General features: G+C 40.1%; 9 protein-coding genes across 12 annotated transcripts; 4 read left to right on the forward strand and 5 right to left on the reverse strand.

Moving 5' to 3' along the window:
* Positions 1-12: 12 nt before the first annotated feature.
* LOC103841140 (glycosyltransferase BC10) lies at positions 13-1547 on the reverse strand. Its single transcript, XM_009117660.3, has 2 exons — positions 448-1547; positions 13-357 (listed from the first exon to the last, which is right to left on the reverse strand). Exon 1 carries the CDS (start codon positions 1497-1499, stop codon positions 468-470), a length of 1032 nt encoding a protein of 343 aa, XP_009115908.1. The 5' UTR covers positions 1500-1547; the 3' UTR covers positions 13-357; positions 448-467.
* A 1033-nt stretch (positions 1548-2580) lies between these two features.
* Positions 2581-3034, forward strand: LOC103841142. Its single transcript, XM_009117663.3, has one exon. It carries the CDS (start codon positions 2619-2621, stop codon positions 2958-2960), a length of 342 nt encoding a protein of 113 aa, XP_009115911.1. The 5' UTR covers positions 2581-2618; the 3' UTR covers positions 2961-3034.
* Positions 2961-5780, reverse strand: LOC103841141 (peptidyl-prolyl cis-trans isomerase FKBP42). The gene is made up of 8 exons (XM_009117661.3): positions 5523-5780; positions 5172-5231; positions 4756-4932; positions 4388-4477; positions 4003-4187; positions 3772-3894; positions 3514-3666; positions 2961-3437 (listed from the first exon to the last, which is right to left on the reverse strand). The coding sequence occupies exons 2-8, from the start codon at positions 5206-5208 to the stop codon at positions 3105-3107; spliced, it is 1098 nt and encodes a 365-aa protein (XP_009115909.2). The 5' UTR covers positions 5209-5231; positions 5523-5780; the 3' UTR covers positions 2961-3104.
* An 854-nt stretch (positions 5781-6634) lies between these two features.
* On the reverse strand, positions 6635-7853 carry LOC103841143 (DNA-directed RNA polymerases II, IV and V subunit 11). Its single transcript, XM_009117664.3, has 5 exons — positions 7685-7853; positions 7519-7608; positions 7355-7433; positions 7067-7162; positions 6635-6917 (listed from the first exon to the last, which is right to left on the reverse strand). The coding sequence occupies exons 1-5, from the start codon at positions 7735-7737 to the stop codon at positions 6885-6887; spliced, it is 351 nt and encodes a 116-aa protein (XP_009115912.1). The 5' UTR covers positions 7738-7853; the 3' UTR covers positions 6635-6884.
* A 148-nt stretch (positions 7854-8001) lies between these two features.
* Positions 8002-11632, forward strand: LOC103841144 (histone-lysine N-methyltransferase 2C). Its single transcript, XM_009117665.3, has 12 exons — positions 8002-8135; positions 8257-8560; positions 8766-8940; positions 9013-9062; positions 9191-9283; positions 9363-9451; positions 9540-9618; positions 9843-9925; positions 10022-10100; positions 10237-10615; positions 10735-11197; positions 11297-11632. Exons 1-12 carry the CDS (start codon positions 8104-8106, stop codon positions 11439-11441), a joined length of 1971 nt encoding a protein of 656 aa, XP_009115913.1. The 5' UTR covers positions 8002-8103; the 3' UTR covers positions 11442-11632.
* A 2764-nt stretch (positions 11633-14396) lies between these two features.
* LOC103841146 lies at positions 14397-15065 on the forward strand. 2 transcript variants are annotated; one of them, XM_009117667.3, is made up of 2 exons: positions 14397-14479; positions 14563-15065. In XM_009117667.3, the coding sequence occupies exon 2, from the start codon at positions 14631-14633 to the stop codon at positions 14838-14840; it is 210 nt and encodes a 69-aa protein (XP_009115915.1). In that variant the 5' UTR covers positions 14397-14479; positions 14563-14630; the 3' UTR covers positions 14841-15065. The 2 variants fall into 2 exon arrangements, with proteins under 2 accessions (XP_009115915.1, XP_009115916.1); XM_009117668.3 differs by having other exon boundaries at positions 14427-14487.
* LOC103841145 lies at positions 15060-16840 on the reverse strand. Of its 2 annotated transcripts, XM_009117666.3 has the most exons (7): positions 16581-16837; positions 16447-16502; positions 16313-16371; positions 15847-16239; positions 15695-15781; positions 15463-15628; positions 15060-15371 (listed from the first exon to the last, which is right to left on the reverse strand). In XM_009117666.3, exons 1-7 carry the CDS (start codon positions 16729-16731, stop codon positions 15243-15245), a joined length of 1041 nt encoding a protein of 346 aa, XP_009115914.1. In that variant the 5' UTR covers positions 16732-16837; the 3' UTR covers positions 15060-15242. The 2 variants fall into 2 exon arrangements, with proteins under 2 accessions (XP_009115914.1, XP_033137054.1); XM_033281163.1 differs by having other exon boundaries at positions 16313-16502; positions 16581-16840.
* A 2519-nt stretch (positions 16841-19359) lies between these two features.
* LOC103841148 (SURP and G-patch domain-containing protein 1-like protein) lies at positions 19360-22309 on the forward strand. 2 transcript variants are annotated; one of them, XM_009117670.3, is made up of 9 exons: positions 19360-19511; positions 19830-20243; positions 20414-20543; positions 20669-20775; positions 21033-21194; positions 21286-21432; positions 21512-21706; positions 21815-21993; positions 22074-22309. In XM_009117670.3, exons 2-9 carry the CDS (start codon positions 19853-19855, stop codon positions 22098-22100), a joined length of 1338 nt encoding a protein of 445 aa, XP_009115918.1. In that variant the 5' UTR covers positions 19360-19511; positions 19830-19852; the 3' UTR covers positions 22101-22309. The 2 variants fall into 2 exon arrangements, with proteins under 2 accessions (XP_009115918.1, XP_033137026.1); XM_033281135.1 differs by having other exon boundaries at positions 19386-19511; positions 19825-20243.
* Positions 22310-22351: 42 nt separating this feature from the next.
* On the reverse strand, positions 22352-23084 carry LOC103841147 (putative lipid-transfer protein DIR1). The gene has a single exon (XM_009117669.3). It carries the CDS (start codon positions 22795-22797, stop codon positions 22432-22434), a length of 366 nt encoding a protein of 121 aa, XP_009115917.1. The 5' UTR covers positions 22798-23084; the 3' UTR covers positions 22352-22431.
* Positions 23085-23337: the final 253 nt, after the last annotated feature.

Consider the following 23337-nt stretch of genomic DNA (forward strand, 5'->3'; position numbering starts at 1 on the left):
AGACGAATTTAAAAAAAAACTATACTTTGGTATTCATATAACAAAGATTTGTTACACAATTTTTTTTTGAAACAAAAGAGAGGGGAAGGCCCTTTTGCCATTCACACACTCTCTCTGTCTCCAGAGGAAAGGAGGTGAAAAAAAAAAAAAAAAAAAGACAGCCGATTTGGCCAACTTGATGAGCGCTTTCACCTGCCCTTGAGGGCTATTTACATTTTCCCTTTACACCCAATTCAACCATCTAATTTCCCTAAGACAAAGTGTAAAAACACACACACACGCACACAAGAGTTTCACCTTTATTTGCCACTCTTCTTCGAGGAGCGCCTACAACAAACTTCTTCTAAAACCTCAAACCTGAAACACAAAAACACAAGAAGAAGATCAAACACAAACGTCTTCTAAGACTCTTAAGATTCGACCTTTTAAAGGTGGTTCAGTGCTTACCTAATTCACTTTCAATCAGTTCAATCCCTGAAGATGACATCATCTGCTATCTCCATCAGCCCTTGCAACGACTCCGGCGAGAACTTCCTCGCGAAGAAGTAATCCAAACTCGAATTAGATCTCCTCAGCGAGCGAATCAACCGCGGCGACACCTCGTTCGCCCCGTACGTGTGAGGATGACCACCAACACTCCCAGTCCAATTAACACGTGTGAGAGTAAAACGACTACACCCTTCAGGATCCTCAAGAGACAACAACGTCGGAAAATAATGCTCTTCAGGGTAACAAGAACCATCGTCAACGCAAGGCAACCTAAACTTCCTCCACAGCTTCCTCTCCTTTATCACCATCAACGCGTGACGTTTCGCCATAACGAAGAACTGCGACCCCACGCGGAAGTCCCGGTACGAAATCTCCGGCATCATCGCGTCGAGTCCACGCGCGGCGTAACGTTTCGGGAGGAAAGGCTCGTCGGAGAGGATCTCAACGAAGCTTTGGTGATGAGATTGTGGTGAGGAGCGAGCGGAGAAGAGGTGGTTGTGGATGTAAGCGAAGGAGTGGAGAGGGACGCAGTGCTGCGAGACGAGAGCGAAGTAGAGGTTGTTAGGATCGTCGAGGATGGCGCGTGCTATCAACCGCCGTTCCGCGGAGATTAGGGAAGGGGAAGCGCGTGCGGTTTTCTTGGCCGGGATGAATTTGGCGTTGATTGTGGAGGAGAGGAGGGTGGAGATTCGCGAGGATGGATCTGCGTGGATGTAAGCGTTGTAGAGATGCTCGTGTCCTTGGAAGAAGCGTTCCCAGAGAGGGAGGAAGGTGAGATCGGAGTTTGTGAGGAAGAGGAATGCGATTTTCGGAGGAGGAGTGTGTGAGACGGAGATGAGGCGGCGGTTATTGGAGGAGACGGCGGCGCGGTGGAAGAGTTTTAGATCGTCGAGTTCATCGGCGGGGGAGAGGATGTCGCGGCGGGAGGAAGAGAGGAAGAAGAGGAAGGAGAGGAGTGAGAGGGAGAGGAAGAGGGAAAGAGAATAGACGAGAGTGGAGGAAGAGAACATCTCTCTGCAACAAACACAATTAGAAATTTTCCGAGGAAGGAGATGATGGATATGATTGAATGAAGAATGAAGGAGATGATTGATTTTAAAATAAAAAAAGGGAAATGCGACGTCAGCAAGTAGGGACACGTGGATGTTTTAAAATATTTTGGGAAATTATTAGAGGACAAATCGACACAGTTATTGCTAATCTTGTTGCGTGGGCCTGTTTAAATATATGTAAAGAGTTGATACGGTTTTTTCAGCAACCAGATTTTTTTTAAACATATCTCGATTTATTATTATTGATCTAATAATAGGGGATGGAGACAGGAACACATGTAAGAAGGAAAAGAACCTTCTTTCGAGAAGATTTGACTTTTTACTTTGTTATCCATTTGATTCATTATTGATCTCACAAGTCACCATAATGTGTGTTGATTGTGTGTGAATAGAGAAATGAGTTGGATAGATTCTAGACTCACATGCTGTGTGACTCTCTTTAGGCCTGCCAAAATTGCCGACTCCAATTTGCTAATTCGAACCACATCTTTTGGTTTTTTTTATTCATGTTTGGTTATAGATTTTGAATGACGTGAAAACACCTTAATCTACCGGTTAATATTTAAAAGCAAATCATCTATATAATATTTCTTATAAATGAAATGTCATGATAAATCAGCTTTAAAAAAAATAAATTTGAATAGATCTGTAAAATTTTATTTTTTTAATTAAATAAAAAAATTTAAATCAAATTTAACCGAAATATTCAATTTTAATCAAAACTACGTAATTAAGTCAAATTAAACGACAAAACTAACTGAATACTGAACTTTGTATTCAATTCGAAATTTTTTTAAAGCAAACTAACCGAAAACCAACAAATTATTCGTTCAGTTCAACCTGCCAAAATTTTGTGTAATCAAAACTAATCGAAAACTAAATTAACCAACCAAACCCCACCAAACCTTTGAACTCGCAGCCCTGATATGTGTGTTAGATTAGGTCTATCCACACCTTGTTTTAATTCAGTCATTTTTGTCCTCATCCTACCAAAGATTCAGATATTTTTCCTCCTCACTTTTTGATTCCCGAAACAAAAATCTTTCTTTCTTCAATTATTATTCTAGTCATCTTCTCATGGCGGCTCTCACCACCTTCTACCACCCACTCAGCTCACCCCACAACCAGCGTACAATAAGACAATCCCCAAGCAGACACAGCGTCAGATCTCTGACTGTGATGTCTTGTCGGAAGCAGAAATCACCGGAAGAGAGCCAAGGAGTGATCCAGAGAACAGTTTCAAAGATGATCTCAGCGGCTGAGAAGATGGGGAAGAATCTGAAGCCAGAGAAGAAAGGAGACATGAAGGATCTGATGCTTATGAGTCTTTCTTTTGCAGTTTACGTTTATATCTCTCAACTAATGGTCTGTGCTTACTTCGCCTGGGCTCATGTCACCCTCCCCAATCCCTCATGGTAGTTTAGCTTAAGATATTGAATTATTGTAAATCCACCACATCATAAATAAGATCAAGAAGCTACATGTCTCTCAAATTCATCGCAACATAGAAGAATGAACAGTTTACCATTTATAGTTGAATTTGTTTAAGCTTTCATTACATTATTAATCTGCTTTAACTCTGTGACGTCCGAAGATCCGGCTGAAGAGGGACACCAACCATTGCCACAACATTATCAGCCAGTTACGGCTCTTTCCCTTGCCACCACTTTCTTCTCTCCCTACAAACATTCCTTTGTACATCTCTTTTTGCTTTTGGTACACAGCTTTCTCTTGCTCTGCAATGCCTCGTAGCTCTCTTCTGATCGCATTGTCGTCAGGAGCATACTTTTGAGCTTTTCGAAAATCTTCACGAGCTGAATCCATCTGTCCTAGCTCTGCCTTGGCCTTCCCTCTTCTGAACAGCGCTTTTGGGTTTTTCTCTTCTTCTGTCAACACCTGACAAGTTTTACATCTTTGATTAGAGAAAAAAATAATGATATGTTCTTTCGATGAATGATTTGATGAGTCTTACAATGTTGCAGTGACCAATTGCTTCGTCGTATCGTTTAAGCTTGATCAAGCAAGCTGCAATGTTAAGGTGGCATGGGTTCTTAACCGCCAAAGCCATATCCTGGTACTTCCCATACAGCTGAAACATAAAATCATCCCCCATGTATGCAATGGCCTGAGACAGCAAAAACTATGATCAAAATCCGAAAGGAGAGACGATATTTTCAACAAGATTCGCTCAGTATGCTTGAAAACCAAACAAGATCTAAAGCTTAATTACCATTTCATACTGTTGCATGGCCTCCTCCAGTTTATCCTCCTTAAACAGATTATTCCCATCCATTTTTCTTCTGTCTGCTGCACCAATCCTTTCCTCTACAGTCATATCACTGCGAGCCTTTCCCTGTACAATCAACCCTCTTAAACGTCAGCTTGGGATATGCACTTGGTTATGGAGTTGTCAGGGTAAGTCAAGAAGAAACTACTCGTAATATTAAAGATAAGAACTTACCTCCTTTGTTTCATCAAATCCAATGACTTCAACCTCATATAACAAGTCCGCCATAGGAGGAACATTGGGAAAAGAAAAGTTCCCATCTTTCCCATATCCCAGTTCCCAGCCAATATGCAAGAGCGCACGTTCACCAGACTTCATGCTAGAAACACCGATGGCCAAACCCGCCATTTCTTTTTTCTCTGTTTCACAGACAACATTTCACTCCTTAGTACACAGTCAGTCTCGTTAAAAAAAATGAATAGTAACGTTAACATGGCTGGAAATTCAATTTCTTTCCAACCAAATAATCATTTTCTCTGTATTCACATGAAACGCAAGCTGACGCAGATGCATCATCCAACGAGAAGGATGGTAGAGTAGATAATGGATAGCAACATACCTTTTCCTAGAACCAGTTCAATAGGTTGCTGCTCTTGCCATGTATCCTCAAATTTGTGTTGCGTGTGTTTGGTCCATGCCCTGTAGTGCACTATGACCCAAGACGAAATTGGTCAGATAGGTAGAAACACTCGAACAAAATGGCTAACCTTGTACTCAGAGGAAACATTTCAAAGTAATTTCTTGCCAATTTACCAAAATTATACCACATTTAACCCCTCTTCTACATGAATAAACCTCTTAATTCGAATTTCATATCAATGAAAACTAACAAAATTTCTGAACTCAGTCAAGAGACTTAACCACAAAGCGAAGAGTAAGTGCAGTAGAAAATCAGTAAGCCAGAAAGGGAAAGCAAAGGGTACTTACAGAAGCAAGTGGAGTACTTGGATGGCTTGGAACCGTGGCCTTCCTTAATGATCTGCTTACTGACTTTCTCATCCAGGACTTCCACTTCAGTATCAACATTAGGGGGAACACTACCGTCTTGAGAAGGCTCACCATGCACAACCGCGCTACCTTCAGTAACTATTTCGTTCTCTTGGTCTGAAAACCAAATGTGAAGTATGAATATATACAGTAGTCATTATCAGTACTTGAACAAACAAAAATAAGATTGTTTCTCCAGCAGATCAGTATGATGTAGAATAAAGCAATACACCTAAAAGATTGTTTCATATGCAATTTTTTTCAACACAATCGTCTTGATAAATCCGTTTATCCCCTCTAAACAAAGCATTTGTTGACTATGGGGACAGAAAAAAAAATAGAGAGAAATGAGTTACCAAGAGTTTGACTTTGATTCTCCAGAGATTCATCCATTATTTACAATCCAAGTTTCGATCCTGCAGTAAAGGAAAAGAGTTATAATGATGGAAAGTCATCAAGAATTAAACATGTAAATGTTGGAATTGATTATACAAGAAGCCTTCTAACTAAACTACTTAGAGATTCCAGAAATATTCCTAGGTGAAATGGTATTTGACTTGGAACAAAAGCTCATTTTGCAGCAATAATGAGAAAATAAAGAGTTTTGCAGCATCGAGACAGGAAGACTCGCTGACATAAAAAAAACATGTTGGAAAGCATCTCATTCAAAACAGAGCAAGTGTTGGAGGAGAACAAAGTGAACTTACAGGAGTAGGGGATTATACAGAAAGCGGAAGGACAAGTGTGATTCGTCGTCCAAGTCACTCACGAAGAAGACTCGATCCAGAAAGATCTAACTGAAGAGATCCCTCTAGAGACAGATGTTTTTTTTTAATTTTTGGTTGAAAGAAAAATGTCAATAAAGAAGACCTTCAACTTTTCACTTTGCCTAAACCAAACCCTTTTCAAAAGCCAATTCTGTATTTTACCTTCAACTTTTCACTTTAGTCAAAACAAACCCTTACAAATTTTTTATGTATTTCGTCATTGATCCGTCATCAAATTGAATTGCAATTATCATGTCGTCATTGTCTACTCATTCGTGGTAATGGACATTGTTAAAAGCGACAGAAACATCATGGCACTTCAGTGGCTGTTCCAGCAACTGAGCTTCAAGTCTTGGTCGGTCTCCATGATCCCTATAACATTGCTTCCACAGCCTATCAGCCATGGAGGACGTGAGGCAGGTTCCATATTCTACGCTACTGAAATGGTGGAGCTGGCAGATGAGATTGGCGCCACACTAATTAAGGGGTGGAGGAGGAGCAGGTCGTAGTAATGATTCAGTGACGATAACAGACAGGTCATTAGGGCAAAGAGAAGAGGCATGGAGACCAAGGTGGCAGGGACGACCGAGAGGCACTAGCTTTTGCTGCACCAGTGGCTCGACATCGTGCTGTGAAGTTAAACCTGCCGTGATATACGTTTCTTGGAAGACGAGAGCTCGTTTGCGGTAGAGGAAGAGGAGGAAATGAAGCTTGATGACGAGAGTTTGCAGAGTTCTACGAAAGATATATAGCTGGAGGAGGAGGAAGCATTTCACAAACTCTTCACAGCACTTAAATCGCTGCATGGAGAGTATGGGCGGGTGATTGTTGGAAGAGCTAGTCACTGGCCTCAACGACTGGCAGCAATATACAGAGCTTGGTTACCATAGGCGATTTCCCCCACAACACATCAATCATTCAGCAGCAGCGTACAAGAGGTCAGCTAGAAGGGCTTCATGATGATTTCACCATCGTTTGTTCAAATGCACAATCTTAGTAGTTTGGAAGAGTAGTACCTTCAGGGTGACAGGCATTAAGGAGAGTGTACAATTGTTCAAACTATTTTAACGTTTTTTTCTTTGGTAAAGAGAGAGAAGGTAATCCAAATACTACTACTAGTACTAGCGGTCGGAAATAATATCCAAAACATAGAACAAAACACAGGAAGATTTGTTTATAATTTATACAAGCAAAACAAGCAGCTCATTATAAGTCTCCTGGTTGGTGCTTAGATAAGGAAAATGGTGACACGTTTCTCCAAGTGCCAATGGAGAACTCTGAGCTCCTTATGCCGCCTGGTTGTTAGTACGGATTCGAGAACCTTGCAACCTCTGCCTGAAAGCGCACAATGGAAGTGTATAAAATGGAATTCAACAGTAGTTAATAATTCTTCAAGCTAACTCACAACAACATTTATGAACAAGACTCAAAACAAAGAGAGAGAGAGAGAGAGAGAGAGAGAGAGAGACGTGTGTTGGTAATACCTCGAATTGGCTCTTGAGAAAGTCAAGCTCCTTGTCAAGGTCATTGATAGCCTGATTGTATGCTTGCATTGGAGAAGACTGGCTTGTGGTGTGAATCTGCCAAAAAATAAAAAATCAATTTCACACTTAGAACAAGAGCATCCAAAACATTTCTAAATCAACCATTAATCAGGGAACCCTAACACAAATCAAAACAGACACTGCTTATATGTTCCTAAACCGCATCAAGTTCAAAGCAATTCTATTGGGCATGCAACACTCCCCAGTAGAGAGAAACATTAAACTTACCCTGACTATGATCTTGTACTTGAGAGGATGAGGCAGCTGGTATCCAGCAAACAACACATTCTCGTCGCGGTGAAGTTGCCTAATCAAACCCCCAGAGAGAGAAATTAGAGATTTTCTTCTGTTACAAAAAAAAAGTTAAATAGAGACAATGAAACGTATCGTACATGCGGACGATGTTGCCAATGGTATGGTCTTCCCTCTCAATCGTGAAGGAAGCAGCGTTGATGATCTTCGTGTCCCTCTCATACGAAACCCTAGATTAACATCCAGAGAGGGTTTCAGCACATTACAAAAACATGAAGATTAGAGTAAGCTTTTGAAGTGCAATACTTTTTGGTGCCTTCAGGGACGACGAATCGTTCGTATCGGTCGGGGGCATTCATCGCTGATCGGAGATTCTCGCTTCGGCCGCAGAGACAGTCTCACAGGTTAATCTTCTGACGAACAATGAATTAAACCAAAGAAGAAAACAACGGCGTCGTTTTGTCTATTTAATCTACCATAACTCCACGTGTTGTTTTCTGATTGGATTAAATCATCTGGCTCGGATCGGGCTGATAACTCTTAAAATATTTCCTTTTAGGTCCTTAATAATTTAGGCTATTTACAGAAAAGATCTGGTGTGATTTAATTGGGAATAAAGACCTAACAAAAAAAAATCAAATTATATCAGAAGGAAAAAAAAGAAAAGAAAAGAGAGAAGTAAGTCATCAGATCCCTAAAAATCGAACCCGGACGCATAACCGACTATGGCCTTTCACGTAGCTTGTCCAATTACATGGTATCCTATCTCTTTTCTCTTAACTCTCTCTTTTTTTTTGTTTGTTTGTTTTAGCGCCTCGCGAGAGTGCGTCGTCTCTTCTAACCCTAACGGCTTTGGTTATTTCTTTCTTTCTTCGCAGCCGTAAAATTTGCGACTGCTTGTTGGGGTTTCCTCGGAGTCTCCATGGAAAGGAAGCCAAGGATTTGTTCCTCAACGAGATTCATTCTCTTCAGCACTTGTTGCCTGACCCGTGGGATTCTCGAGTCTCAAAGGAAGGCACCGTTCAGATCCACGTCCCTAAGCTCCCTCCCTCCGATACTGGTGTGGATGATTCGGTAAAGGAGGTTGCTGCATCTTCGGTTTCGAGGCTAGGCAGACACACGGTGGTGCTGAAGAAGGCTGTTGAGAATCATGCTGCACGTTCTGCTTCTGACGACTTTGAGGTTCGATTCGTGCTTCTCCACCGAACTTGTTTGTTTGTGTCTCAATTTGAATTCAACGATTAATTTGAGGAAATGTAGGCTAGACTTGCTAGTTATATTGTAGCTTTTCTAGTTGATGATGCATTGAAGCTGTATTTTGCTGCGTCGTTTGGGTGTTGACGTATCTGTGTATTCAGCAATGTTAATAGTCTGTTTCTCTATGCAGATGGCGGTCAATGAGCTCAATGAAGTAGATCATGACACTGACAGTGCAAGTGTTACGTGTCCCATGTGCTTTATGGTTGAAGTTGGGAAGAGTGAGAGAGCAAAGATGATTTCTTGCAAGTGTTGTCGCAAGAAGTATCATAGAAACTGCTTGAAGTCTTGGGCTCAACATAGAGGTATCGTTTCATGGCAACGTTGTGCTTATACTTGTCCTGCTTATATTCTTATAGCGTTTTTTTTGCTTGCAGATTTGTTTAACTGGAGCTCTTGGGCTTGCCCCTCTTGCCGAACCTGTGAGGTTAGTTTGGACATAACCTTCTCAATGACTAGTCCTGTTTTGCATGTTGGGCTGCTATGAATTTTCCTTAGAAAGCATCGGATGACTGATATATCTCAAAATGTTGTCATTGATTATGTTTCCTTTAGGCCTGTGGAACATCAGGGGATCCAAAGAAGTTGATGTTCTGCAAACGATGTGATGATGCCTATCATTGTGATTGCCAACAGCCTCGACACAAGGTATATATTTGTTGCTTCTTAGCAAATTTCTTATCTTGTCTTTTGCAATTTGATTTAATTTTATCCCTGGATGTTACAGACTGTTAGTTCTGGACCCTATCTATGTCCTAAACACACCAAATGTTACAGCTGTGGGTCTAAAGTCCCTGGGAATGGCCAGAGCTTACGGTATTCTTATCTTTTGCTTTGTGGTGTATTCTAGTATTTGTTCATTTAAAGTGAACTAGATCTCTTATCAATCCTTTTAACTTTGCAGGTGGTTTTTGGGGCATACTTGTTGTGATGCTTGTGGAAGGCTGTTTGGCAAGGGAAATTATTGTCCTGTATGTTTGAAGGTATGTTCTTGCACTCTCTTCGTTGTTGATACTTGATAGTGAAATGTCTGCATGGTTTCCCTGCTTCATATTTGTTATGTTTGGCCATAGTTGACTTTGAGGTTTTTGTATTTTACGGTTGTTACCGTATGCTATCAGATATCTGTATTAAATGCAACACTTATGGGTATTCTTTGTCTCGCTTTGAAACAAATTGGCCAACTTGTTTTGCTTTCTTCACGTAGGTTTACAGGGACTCGGAAGCAACACCAATGGTGTGTTGTGACTATTGCCAGCGCTGGGTCCATTGCTTGTGTGATGGAATCAGGTCCGTATCCATTAAATCTATTTCATATAACCAAATTTCACGTCTGTCCTTATGTATGTATCCAACTAACATTAACTTTGCAAACAAATGTTGCAGCGATGAGAAATATATGCAGTTTCAAGTGGATGGGAATCTTCAGTACAAATGTTCTACTTGTCGCGGAGAAAGCTACCAGGTGTGTTGCATGTGTCGTTAATCTTATATATGTGTTTGTTGTCTTACATCTCTCCCCATGCTAGTAGAATGCTGGAATTGACAATTTGGTGATCCCATTATTTTTTTCTCTCTCTGATTTGTGTTTATGATGCTAGGTCAAGGATCTTGAGGATGCTGTACAGGAAATTTGGAAACGTAAAGATATCGAGGATAAAGAGCTAATTGCTAGCCTAAGAGCTAGTGCACGAGTCGTAGGGAAAACTGGTGGCGCCCCTGTTATCGATCAGCCTGGTTCTGCCGAAAGAAAAGTTGCTGAAAAGGCTATGGTCAGTGGAGAAGAAGAGAAGCCACTGAGAGTTCTCAGAATAAAAAGTAGCAGGCCTCAAGATTCAGATAGTGAGAAACTCGGAAAACACTCTAAAGAGCAGAGCCCTGTGAAGGCGAAAAAATTGGTGATAAGTATAGGCCCTAGAAAAGCAGGAGTTACAAACCCGATGAGTTGCGACACATCAAAGCTTGCCTCCAAATCGAACGGTATGTGTATTTTGGAATGATAATACACACTACGATTTATTTTTAAGACTACACTATAAATGTTATTTAGTCGATATACGACATAGACGATATAATTAAAGAAGCTCCGGTAATTTCAGGAAAGCATGGGAAATTACAATCAGAAGAAACCGCTTCCCAAGAAGAGCAGGAAAGGAGCATATTGAGAAAGAGTAGTGAAGAAAAGAGAGGGTCTCAAAGTGAGGTAGGCACTTCAAAGGGGGAAGGCGGAGGAGATTCAAATGGTGGCCAACAAGAGTTGCAGAAAGATTCAAGAAGATTGCTGAAACTGAAAATAAAAACTCATAATCCGGAGAGCCAAGAACGTGAAGCCCCTAGAATCGTGTATGAAAGAAGCAAGTCTGGGAAAGGACATAGGTCCAAAAGAAAGAGAGCATCACCTCCAGCTGAAAAATCAGCGTTCAATGAAGATGAAGATGTGTCACTGTCTCGTGATGACAGTTTGTTAGACGAAATGCTTGATGCTAGTTGGATTCTGAAGAAGTTGGGGAAGGATGCAAAAGGCAAAAAGGTTCAAATACACGAGGCCGCAGATAATACATGGTACATGAGACTCTTTTTTTTTTTTTAACCTGTGAGCGTGTTTTTTATCTTTAGATGTTTCATCTATTATAAGTTGTTCTAACAATTGAGTAAAAACAGGGAGAAAGGGGTGGTAAGTGAAGTAGGAGGAGGAGGGACGTCGAAGTTGATGGTGACGCTTGAGAATGGAAAAGTGAAGACGGTGGAGCTTGGAAAGCAAGGGGTTAGATTTGTTGCTCAGAAGCAGAAGAGGACGAGAACGTGAGAGGCTTTGAGCATCGTCCAACATTTGGAACAAGATGAGCAAAAGACCTTGCAGGAGGAGTTGGTAGGTGAAGCAGTACTAGCTTCTTTATCATCGATTCCTTTAGATGTTGTATGTATCATATAGACATTGTGAAACAAATTTAGCTTTTGAAAAATTCGAAGAAAGGATTAACAGCTGAATGAAATAAAGAGATTTTGAGAACTTGAGAAGAGGTTAGTTGAATAATTTTTCTTATTAAGAAAACAAAGGTTATGAAGAATATTAGAATTTATCAAAACTTCTAGCTACTTTTGGAAATCTATCCCGTTGAAACTTTGGTATGGACTGTATTAGAGAAGGTGGTGGAGCTAGTGGAACACCAAAGTCAACCAAACACAAAGATGTATTTGGACATTGCCAAGTGTAACAGTAACAGACATAATGTATTCCCATGGACCATAATGAAATGACATGATATATGGTAATAAAATAAACAATTAAATATGAGTGATTTACACTATAGAGCAGTTTATGAGTTTTTATTACACCATAAGACAGTTATTGCTCCTAAGGTAGTTTTTCACAACTACAAGATAACTACGTTCTTTATTGAAACTAGATAGACCCCACAATTTTCCTTTTAATTTTGTTTTCTTTCTCTCTCTGTTAAAAAGAAATAATTTTTAATGGTAGAAAAATTCCAAAAGAAATCTGGAAAACAATAATTTTAATGGCAAAAAAAGATGAAGAGGAAGAAACTGAACGGTAGTCACTTGAATACTTGCCGTAAACGCATATTGTCGTCTTCTACTTTGTCGAAGGCCATGATCTGTTGTAATATTATTTGTCATCTCCTCAGACGCGTTAATTCACTTTGTCATCTCTTCCGTTGCGTTGCAACAATGTTTCCAGCGTCGTGACCTTATCTCTCTCGCCGTCACGGCACCGTAGAAGCTCGGGAACATCAATGGCCACTTTTGTTTTTTTTTTTGTATTTTTGGTCCTTAACGTTTGTATAATTTTGTTTTTAACCCTAAACTTATTAATTGTGCATATATCTAACCCTAAACCTATATGTGTACAACTAGTTTATATATATTGGTTCATTTTGGTTGTACACGTGTACATGTTTCAAAATGTACACAAAATCACCCACAAACGTTTTGATTCTTCATTTTAGTACATCATCATAATTGCACGAATGATACTTGGTCTTTTGATTGCTTTAATTTTTTCTTCCAAACTTTCAAAAGTAAACAATTGTCTATTTGATTTAGCAAAAAAAAAAACTGATTATGTACTACAACCCCAATGCTAATGCAATTGAGAACATATGTGCACATATTTAAATGCATTATAAAATGAATTAAAAGAACAAAAATCAAAAGCATCATATGTGTACAACTTCTTTACATATGTTAAAATAACACAAATAAACTAGTAAGATTTTCTAAAATGCATAAATGAAACCGTAAATTTAAAAAGCATTTGGCGTGTACACTATATCATGCACACAACAATTTTATTATCCACATGTACAATGATTCACATTTACATCAATTAACTTGTACAATAATATATGGACACCAAATAATATGTTAAATTTATTTGCAATGATTCATATTTACATCTGATAATCAAGAATACATAACCATGATTGCAATGATGGTCAAAATCACCAATGTGTACACACACATACATGTGAGTTTTTGTAAACAAATATACACGTGGACAATGAAATATGTATACACATGTACACCCGTAAACATTGTCCACGTGTATACTTGTTTTGAAAAACTCACATGTACACCCGTCATTTGTACACCAAATAGGTTTTAACATACATTTAGTGGTTTGAATATTAGAACGACCAATATTGTCCAATAGCAACTGAAATCGTTTAGCATAAACAAGAGCGATTCATTTGGGATTCATCTAAAAAGTAAGTGATTCAAGATTATGATATTTTAAAATTTTAATGATTTTGAATATCTTGTGGTAGTTCATTTTAATCATTTTAAGTTACATTTTTGGTGTATATATTGCACTTGTGTATTTATTTGCATATCGCAAGGTATAAAATGGAAATTTAGCAGTTTGGAAGTAAATTTAAGGAGCAATCTCACGTAAAAATAATATTGGGGTCAAAACTGAAATGAGACAAAAGTTGAAGGGTTAAACGTGCAAAAATGCCAAAGTAAGCCATTGTTACTCTTGAGCTTTTCGTGCCAGTAAGAGGGGGCACTAAAGAGGAATGAAGTTCACGGCAATGATGAATCACAACGAGAAAAGAGGAGCTGAGACACAACACAGAGGATTGAGCCACACTAAGAATAACGTGACGGATTGGATTCAATTGTCGTGTGACACCACATGGAAAATGAACGCGGCAGCTTGGAGATCGAGTTTGGTTGAGGCTCCCCTGCGGTTTTGAAGCAATAACAGAGTACGGCGACACGAGAAGACATAAATGCCATGATTGAAGCTTGAATCAATCACAATGTTGACGTCGTTGTATACATCATGATTTACCATCATTAGAGATATAGCTTGACATATCTCAAAAGATAAATTGAATAATAAAGATACTGATTGTAAACATATTTTTTAAAAAGAAAGTTCTAAAAAAACAACATTCATTTTACAAAAAAAAGTAAAGAACTCGTGAGAAGAAAACGAAGAAGAAGTTACATGGGACCCATTTTCTTTTGTTTGCTAAAAGAAGATGTGATGAAATCCCGTAGAAATCATATGTTAAAGAAATGGGACCTACTTTCTTTTGTTTACAAGCTATTTAGTTAGTTTATGACTAGGAAATGGCTTTGGTTAGGAAAAACTACTCTAGTAGTACAAACTGTCTCATAGTGTAATATTAAACTTGAAACTGTCTTTCAATGTAATATTATGTAATATTGAGTATATTATGTAATATTTTCATTATTAAACTGTCGGTCAACTACAATCTAGGAGTAGCTACTAGAAATGACATGGACCATAGGATAATATTAAGATTAAAAAGTTAGAATTGGAGAGGGTGGGAGTTGTAAGACAAGAGGGTAAACATGTGATGAAGCAGCAATCTTCTCATCTTATTTTCTAATCAACCATCTTACTTAATAACGTTATTCATCTGTGTTAGGTACCACTCACTAGTCATAACCAGGTTGCGATCTGCGTTTCCCTGAAACCAAAAAAAGAAGCGAGAGAATGTTACAGCTGTTATTCACGATAGCGTTCTCGGCGGCGCCGTTAACGCTGTACATACCACCGATCAGATGTTTGACGGCGTTCGCTCAGACGATGGAGGAGATGGAAATTGAAGGCAGGCTTTATAGAGGGAGAGTCTTCGCTCGCGCCAGAATAGCTTGGTCTAGGCTTCTCGATTGCTTCTTCTCCTCTTCTCCTCGCCGTCCTTAATTAAATTGTTCCTCTCTTCTCTCTTTCTCTGTACATATTTATATATCTCTCATCATGTTTCCTCTCTCACTTTACTTTCGTTGTGTTTCGATTTGGGATGTTTCAAGAATCAAGATGATGATAGAGACTTAGGGTTTTGTTCTTGTACTTGATCTTCTTAATAAACAGAGATGGATCATACTCCTCTTCTTGTTTTTTTATATACCAATCTCTCTTTTATTTAAACATATTTTATTTATTGTATATGTAAAGGTAAGATTGATGAATAGAAATTGCTCAGAATATTACATGTTCTTTGAATCTGAGCATGATCATCTGAAATGAACTTAAAACAAAAAAAAAATGAATCAAATATAGAAGAATGAATGAACTTGGTGGAAGTTTAAAAGAAAAAAGAAAAAATTAGTTGGCCATAGAGCAAGGCTTTAAGAACCAGAGAACGTCCAAGCCTCTCCCTTCTTTGTTGTTACTGTCTCTGCTCTGCTCTTCTTCCTCCTTTCTCTTCACCACTTCTTCAACCATTCCCTTTTCCTGATGTACACACAAAAGAAAACCCCATCCATTTCCTCGTTATGTGTCTGTTTCTAGCAGGAACATGAAGAGGAGTTTGAGATTTACATACCGTAGGTTTGGTCACCAAGGCCTTCAGTGAAGCTGTTCTGTTATCTGAGAAGCACTGAGGAGATGGTGGGTTTGTTCTGATTTGCTGCAGTAACCGCTCATGTCCTTTGTTCTTTACATTCCCAAGCTTTAGAGGTGTAAGGATGTTCTCTGCATCATCCACTCTCCTGAAAAATCCCAAGTTTTTTAGTACTAAACTCATCAAAGCCTTATGAGAAAGTAACAAAACTTACTTAATTCTTCTACACTCCTCTCCTTTCATCTTTACTACAGTCTCCCCATTAAGACAGACAGGAATATTCTCCGCATCATCCACTCTCCTGCAACGCCAAAGTTAGTAACTTTACATAATAAAACAAAACATTCACAAAGAATCAACACTTACTTCTTTCTTCTACGGTTCTCTTTAAAGGTGTTGTTGGATTCATGGACCTTCTCTTTGCTCACTTCCAGCAACGGCTTTCTCTCCTTCTTCAACTCCAACTCATGAACTGAGTAAGGCTGATGATGACGAGTCTCCTTCACTTCAATCTTCCCAGTAGTATCTTCTCTCTCGGTTACCCTTGTGGCTAATCTCTTCAACTCGTAGCAGAACTCTGAGATATGTCCGAATATATCTCTCCCTGAGAACAGATTCCTAGCTGACTGCGTGCTCTTTAGCTTCGGTGTCTCTTTACTCATCTTCTTGGCGGAGGATGACTTGAGTGCTGCTCGCCATGATCTTGGAGGCGTGGATAAGTTTGGATTCTGGTTTTCACTCTCGTCATGTCCCCTCCTCCTACAACAAAGTCAATGGATGATAAGTATGAAACAAAAATCATTCAAAGGCGGAGATTTTCAAGAAGCAGTACCTCTGCTTCTGCTCTGTACTAGATCCTGGTGTCTGATTCTTATCTCTCAGACTTGGATGCTTCAAGAAAGAAACACGAAATGAGAAACCTTGGGGAGTGTTTGTGATGAAAAAAAAAACAAGAAAATCAAGAACCTTGGAAGAAGTAGGCGTATGGAAGAAATCCTCAGGTCTCTTGGGATGATTACAATCTTGAAACGAAAGGGAGACAAGATCAGTAACGAGCATCAAAGAGATGAAGAGATGAGACAAGATAGAGAGACTGGTACCAGGTTTGCAGAACCAAGCGTCGTCGTCAACGGTGTCTAAGTGATTTGGTGCCAAGAAGTCGAAATATTTGGGAGCTCGGAGGTGTTCGTAGAAGACGTCTTCCACAAAACGAGAATCGATTCGCTTCCAGTCGATCTGAGCAGGCTCCATTGTTTAGAATTCGCAGAGAGAGCGAGTCTGATGTTGTTGGTTGGGGTTGGGGTGGGGAGAAAAAGGAAAGGAGAAAGAAGTATGTAACCGTTGGAGTTAACGTTACAGGGGCCAGTTAAGCGGCTCCTGGTGCACGTGGCTTTCTCTTGTTACCGTTGCAGCTTTATTTATTTCACATCTCTCTCTCTCTCTTCATCTTTTTTATCATTAAATAAAATCCTTACTCAACAACCCATTTAATGGGCCGTATCAGCCCAGAAAATTAAACTGGGCCGTCATATAATGGGCCGATTCAGGTTTGATCCAATTTCGCTTTCTTTCCTACGGTTAGGGTTAGGGCTAGGGCTAGGGCTAGGGCTGGACAAATAAACCGAACCCGGAAATTCAAACCGAATCCGATCCGATATAAATGAATCCGAACCGATCTGAACTCGACATAATTACCGAATGGATCTTATTTTTTAGTATTTTGGATTATGGATATTATATAAATCGAACCCGAATCTAAATGGATATTCGATAGAACCCGAAACATTTAAAATCACAAAAAGAGCTTCTGCCAAATATGATCATAATTTTTAATATGTATCCAAAGTACTTTAAGATATTATTGAATTTCCAAAATAATTATCTGCTACATAAAGATTGATGGTGGAATGTAATAGTTGAAGCCTAAAGTTTTTAGATTTTGGTTTTGTTTTCATTGAATAATGTTTCTCATTTCATGAGAACTTAGTTTTTGTTTTATTATTTCATTTATTTGATTTTTTTCTATCACTAACTATGTTTATCTTTCGTTTGATTTTGAATGATCACGTTTGATTTTGAATGATCACGTTTGATGTTTTTCTTATTTTTGAATCGATTTTACTTATGCTTTGGCTATTAAAATATGTACAAATCATGTAATTTAAATCCGAAGAACTGATTTCATTTATGTTTTAGTTACAAAGTAGGTACAAGTTAGGTATTTTTAAACCGAAGAACCGATTGAGACCCGAACCCGAAAGTACAATGGGTTATACCGGTTCTTTGAAGATTTACTAACCCCGACCCGAATTTGATAGAACTCGAACCGGTCCCAAACCAAACTTTTAAATAATCCGAGTGAGGCTGATTTTAATAAATCCGAAAAACTAAAACTTGAATTGATAAAACTGAAACCCGATTGGTATCCCGAGTGGCCATTCCTACCTACGGTTCTGAAGAATGGACGGGAGATGAAACTTTTAAACATTCTGGGGTCTTCCTATAATTATATAATAATATAAGTATCCAATTGAAAAACACAAATAAAAAGGCCTCCTATATCATTTAAAACTAAAAGCTGAAGTGTAAAAAGAAACAAACAAAAGAAAAGAGGTCTAACAGCTTATCAAGAGACAATAAAAGCGTCTTGTTCGTCGAAGTAGATCTCACTCGCTCCGGTACGGACGGCGCGTGAGCGCAAGATCCGGCACCGGAGGCTCCTCCTCTTCTCTTGTCTCTTCGTTTTTCCTTTGCTTCACCGGTGTTCTCTTCACCCTCCCTGCCTTGTCGCCGCTCTGCTTCTGGAGGCCCGTCGTGTTCGTCTCTGCTACAGGGGAGCTCCGGGTTCAGCGTGGTATGCCAGGTGGTTGGAGTCTAGACGCAGAGAGGGTGTGGTTTCGTCTGGTGAGGTCGGATTTTAGGGTTTGGTAGGAAGCCCCTTTGCTTCCTGTAGGGTCGATTGCGCGTGGAGGAGGTTCGGTTGTCTCATCTGTTCTGTTCCGGTTGGTAGCCTCCGTGTTTCCTCACTCCGTGCGGTGGATGAGAGGCGTGTAGCAGCAAATCGTTGACTCTACCTTGGCGTCTTGGTTGATTAGAAATGGCGACGGCTTGAAATTTCCGGGAGACGTAGGCTCATTTAGCTCCGTCGACGCCGGCCCTTGTTTCCGGGAGAAGGGGGCTTCCTCAACTCCTCTTTCGCCGGCTTTTGTTTCTGGGGCGCCAAGGCTTATATAGCTTGACGTCGCCGGCTCTTGGTGTTGAAGTTCTGTCGTGGGTTCGGGTTTGGGGACTGATTTTGGATCCGGTTTTCTACGGTTTCGGTCTGGTACCGATGATAGATCGGGGTGGTCCGTGGTGTTTGGTTTCCGTGATTGCGGTTAAAGCTCAGATCGTTAAGGTCTCGATTTGGTCGAGACAGCTCTCCGTGGTGAGAAGAAAGCACATTAGTGAAGAGGTGGTTTCAGTGGAGGCTCGGTACTTTACGAGCTCCGGTGAGTCGAGAGAGATGCTCCGACGAAGGTGCGATGCAGCGGTGGTCAGGCCGAGGCGAAGGTGTCACGTGCAGCTTCAATTGGTGGTCCTGATGAGATCTCGGTATGTCCGATGGAAGATCTCGGTTGAGGACCGCCTTCGTTGTTGCGACCGTGCGCTTGTCTCCGGTGACACTCATTTCAGATTCCGGCGACGCCGTTTGCATGGAGGCGGAAGAGCAAATGACCGATAGTGTCTAGGGTTTCCGCGGGTTGATGGGCTTGGAGTGGGCTCAAACCCATCTTGCTTTGTATGTGTTGTGGTTCTCGGATTAGGCATTGGGCCTTTGTGTTGGTTGGACGTGGGTTTTTGTAAGGTTAATGGACTTTGTCCCTTTATTTATCTAAAATCAATTTGAGTATAAAAAAAAAAAAAGGCCTCCTATATATTTTGTTCAGACGCAACCAAACGCACGTCACAAAATTGAGTTACTGATTCCGATTCTTATCCTTCCGTCCGTTGCGTTTTGCCCGACGACTTTTGACCGGAAACCGCCGCAGGTGATAAGATCGCTTTTTCTTCGTGTTTTCGATTTGTTTCTCATAATCAATAGTCTCTGGATCTTAATTGAGCTCTTCTGAATCGATTGATTGTTTGTCACATAGGGTTTCTGTTAGTTAATTCCGATGCTCAGTTTTTGAGATATCTAGATTGTTATTCCACCACTCCTTACGATTATAGCGTTTGATTGATACGATTTTGCTAATTCAATCGAATCCATGACGATAAGTATTCGCTTTTATTGAATCCCATCAGATGAATACGTTTGCTCTGTTTTTTCTTTTTCCTAAATGTTTGAGAGCTTATCTGTTTAACAGTGAGATCATCTGAACCGTTGGCAATGGATAAAGGAGCACCTCCTCCTAGCATCTTTGTGAATGATGGGTCCTTCATGGAAAGATTCAGACAGCTTCAACAGGAGAAGGATGACGCCAAGGATAAGGTTCCTCATGTTGTAGAGGAGTCCAAGCCTGTGAAGATTATATCTAGGCCTTCTTCTGCTACTAAAGTTTCCATTGGGTTTAAGACCAATGATGCACAGAAGAAAGGTGGCAAGCTTGCTTTCAGCTTGAAGCAGAAGTCTAAGCTTCTTGCACCTCCTGTAAAGCTTGGTGAAGAAGAGGACGAGGATGAAGGGGATGTGAAAATTGATCATGGATCTGCTAAGCGTCCGAAGCTAGAGCAGGGAAGAGACGCACCCGCCAAGTCAGCCAAAGTGTCAGATGTTGTTGGTAATGGCTGTTTACATATAGTAAATATATGATGTCTTTGTGCAGTGTCTTCCTTAACCAACAATCCAATTGCTGGAAAGATTTGGAATATCTGCCACGACTGCTACAAGAGTGGTTTGCATTCCTTGTTCATGGACTCGGTATTAATCAGTTTTATAAGTGATGTGCAGCACCTCCTCCTGCGCCCAGTGATCCTACTGTGAAGAATGCTGCTGATAAACTAGCAAGCTTTGTTGCTAAGAATGGAAGGGCATTTGAGGATGTCACACGCCAAAAGAATCCTGGGGATACACTATTTAAGTATGTGAAAAATTCATTGCTTAGTGTTTCGTTATTTTATCTTTTATACACATACTAAGTTGGTACTAGGGGTTTTCGTGTGGGTTTGTTTGACTTATGCATCTTTTATCTTGTTTCCCAACCAGATTCCTTTTTGATGAGAGCTGTGCGGATTACAAGTACTATGCATTCAGGCTGTCTGAAGAGGAAAAATCTATTTCACAGTCCAAGGAATCTGGTGGACTTCACAGTGGTAATTATTACACCACACCTGTGTTTATTTATGCAACTGTTTTTTTTTATGTTATTTAACTGTTTCAGAATATGTTTAGCTAAGCATGTGCATGGAAAATATGCCTCATCTCTTGTTTTTTTTTCAAACAACGTATAGAGTATTTTATAATGAGAATTATGTATGCTCTGTAGTATGTGTATAATGTGAGGCTGCTTGTTCGGCTAACACATCTTGGTATATTCTTAACGCTGGATTCCTTCATATTATCTTTCCAGGTGATGCAGGCCCTCGGATGTCCACAACACCAATCACTTCTCAAAAGCCAGCTCAGCAACAAAGAGGCTATCAGATCCCTGCTTCCGCTCTCTATGATGCTTCTGTAGAATCCGGAGCTTCCTCTAGATCTGCTCAGGCATCAGTTACAAGACCTAACAACAGTATGTCACTTAGCCTTTTTGTCTGCCTAGGTTATCTCTTTTTATTGAACATCTAGCTTTAACTGTGGGTTGAATTTTGTCTACATCGCAGGCGACTCTTTTAGTGCGCCGAAAGCTGCAGACCCTATTTCAATGATGGAGTTTTACATGAAGAAGGCTGCTCAAGAAGAGAAGATGAGACGTCCTAGGCAGTCAAAAGATGAAATGCCCCCGCCAGCTTCTCTTCAAGGCTCATCTGGTGAGAATGAATCCTATTTCTGTTTCTTTTATTTTGAAGCAACTGTAATGCCTTATCGCTCAACCATGTTTTATTTCAGCAATTCCCTCCACGGACTCCGGGAAGAGAGGTCATCACATGGGTGATTATATCCCACCGGAGGAGCTAGATAAATTCCTTGCAAAGTGTGACGATGTAGCTGCACTAAAAGCCACAAAGGAGGCAGCTGAGAAGGCAAAGATCCAAGCAGATAATGTCGGACATAAGCTCTTGTCAAAAATGGGTTGGAAAGAAGGTGCTTACTTGCCTCGCTCTATCTGTAAACTTGTGACCTAGTTTCTTTCTGTATCTTGTTCCCTTATGGAGACAAGGAGGTTAAAAAAATTGGAGGAGTGGGTTACAGGTGAAGGTATAGGAAGCTCTAGAAAGGGTATGGCAGACCCTATAATGGCAGGAGATGTAAAGACTAACAACTTGGGAGTTGGGGCTTCTGCTCCAGGAGAAGTTAACCCTGAGGATGATATATACGAGCAGTACAAGAAGCGAATGATGCTGGGTTACAAACACAGACCCAATCCACTGGTACTTTCACGTATCTTTTAGCTCAGTTTTTTTTTTTTGTAATAGTACTTTACTCACCTTTTGTCTCAATTGTTCTACAGGGAAATCCGAGGAAAGCTTATTATTAAGAACCATTCAATCTGCTGCAGACAATCATGAGCTCATGAGCTATCTCTCACCCCCCCCCCACCAAGCCCCAGCTGTTATTTGCTTTTTATATTAAAATATAATGTTCCAAGTTCTTATAGTACTCTGATAAATTGAAGTGTTTGTTTGAACTGGATTTGCTTGCAAAAAGATCTCTACCAGTTGGGATTGGAGTTGACTGAGATCTCTATTCTTATATTTTTATAAATGTTTTTAAAGTCTGGGACAATAATACTCTCAACAGCGTATTTATTAGAGTGAAAGATAAATGAGAAAAAAAGAAAGAAAAGATGATAGGTTGGTGCTAGACTTCTAGTTAATGATATCGCAAGGAGGGAAATTTGCAGAGCATCTCTGAGGAAGCTGAAGAGCCATGGAGCGGTCAATGCCTGATAGTGGAGGTCCATTGGCGAGGAGGCAAAGGCAAGGGCGACCAAGTGTGACAACTGCAGAGCAACATGACTGGGTCGGTGGGATTGGGCTGAAAGGAGCCACTGCTGCTCTACACGGTATCAGCTGAACCAGTGCTGAGAAGAATGTTCTGCTGCATCCTCCCACTTCTTCCTCGGGTAACATCGGTGGAGGTGGTTGCTGGTCCTCGAGCTGTGCAGTGACTATGGTAAGAACCGTTATGGTCATGAGCAGTGCCATAGCTAACCCAACTCTCATGGCTTTCATCACGTAAACAATAATAGTGTAGTGGGATGATGCATGATGCAACGAGCTGATGATGCTTCTTTATACTATGAAGGGGTGTCATATCATGCTGTGTAGCACCTCTCTCCTACCTCACAACCCAAATAAGCCTCACGGTTACGGCGTGTGTGTCTCACTCTTAGAGTTTTAATCTTCGGTCAAGCTTTACAACATCCATTTACCAACATTCACTGGTGGTAGTATAGTTAACTTTCGGTAGAATAAAAACTGAAAGCTATACTTTTGTTAGCATAATGTGGGAATATGAATTGTTGTGTCATTGATGAACGATATACTGAGATATAAATATAATGTGGCTAGTGTGCTATGTCTTTTATTATTTATAAAGCATTGATGCATGTAAGTTCCAAAGGTTAGTTTAGTATTCATAAACGTGGAAAGTAGACTTTTTAATCTGTAAAAAACAGTCCTTTACAGACTGTAACAGACACATGACAAAACCAGTAGTTGTACAGCAGAAAGGATTAAGACATCACTACCACATACTTAAGTGAGCTGGCC

The sequence above is a fragment of the Brassica rapa genome, chromosome A09 (assembly GCF_000309985.2).
Source record: "Brassica rapa cultivar Chiifu-401-42 chromosome A09, CAAS_Brap_v3.01, whole genome shotgun sequence".
Lineage (NCBI taxonomy): Eukaryota > Viridiplantae > Streptophyta > Magnoliopsida > Brassicales > Brassicaceae > Brassica > Brassica rapa.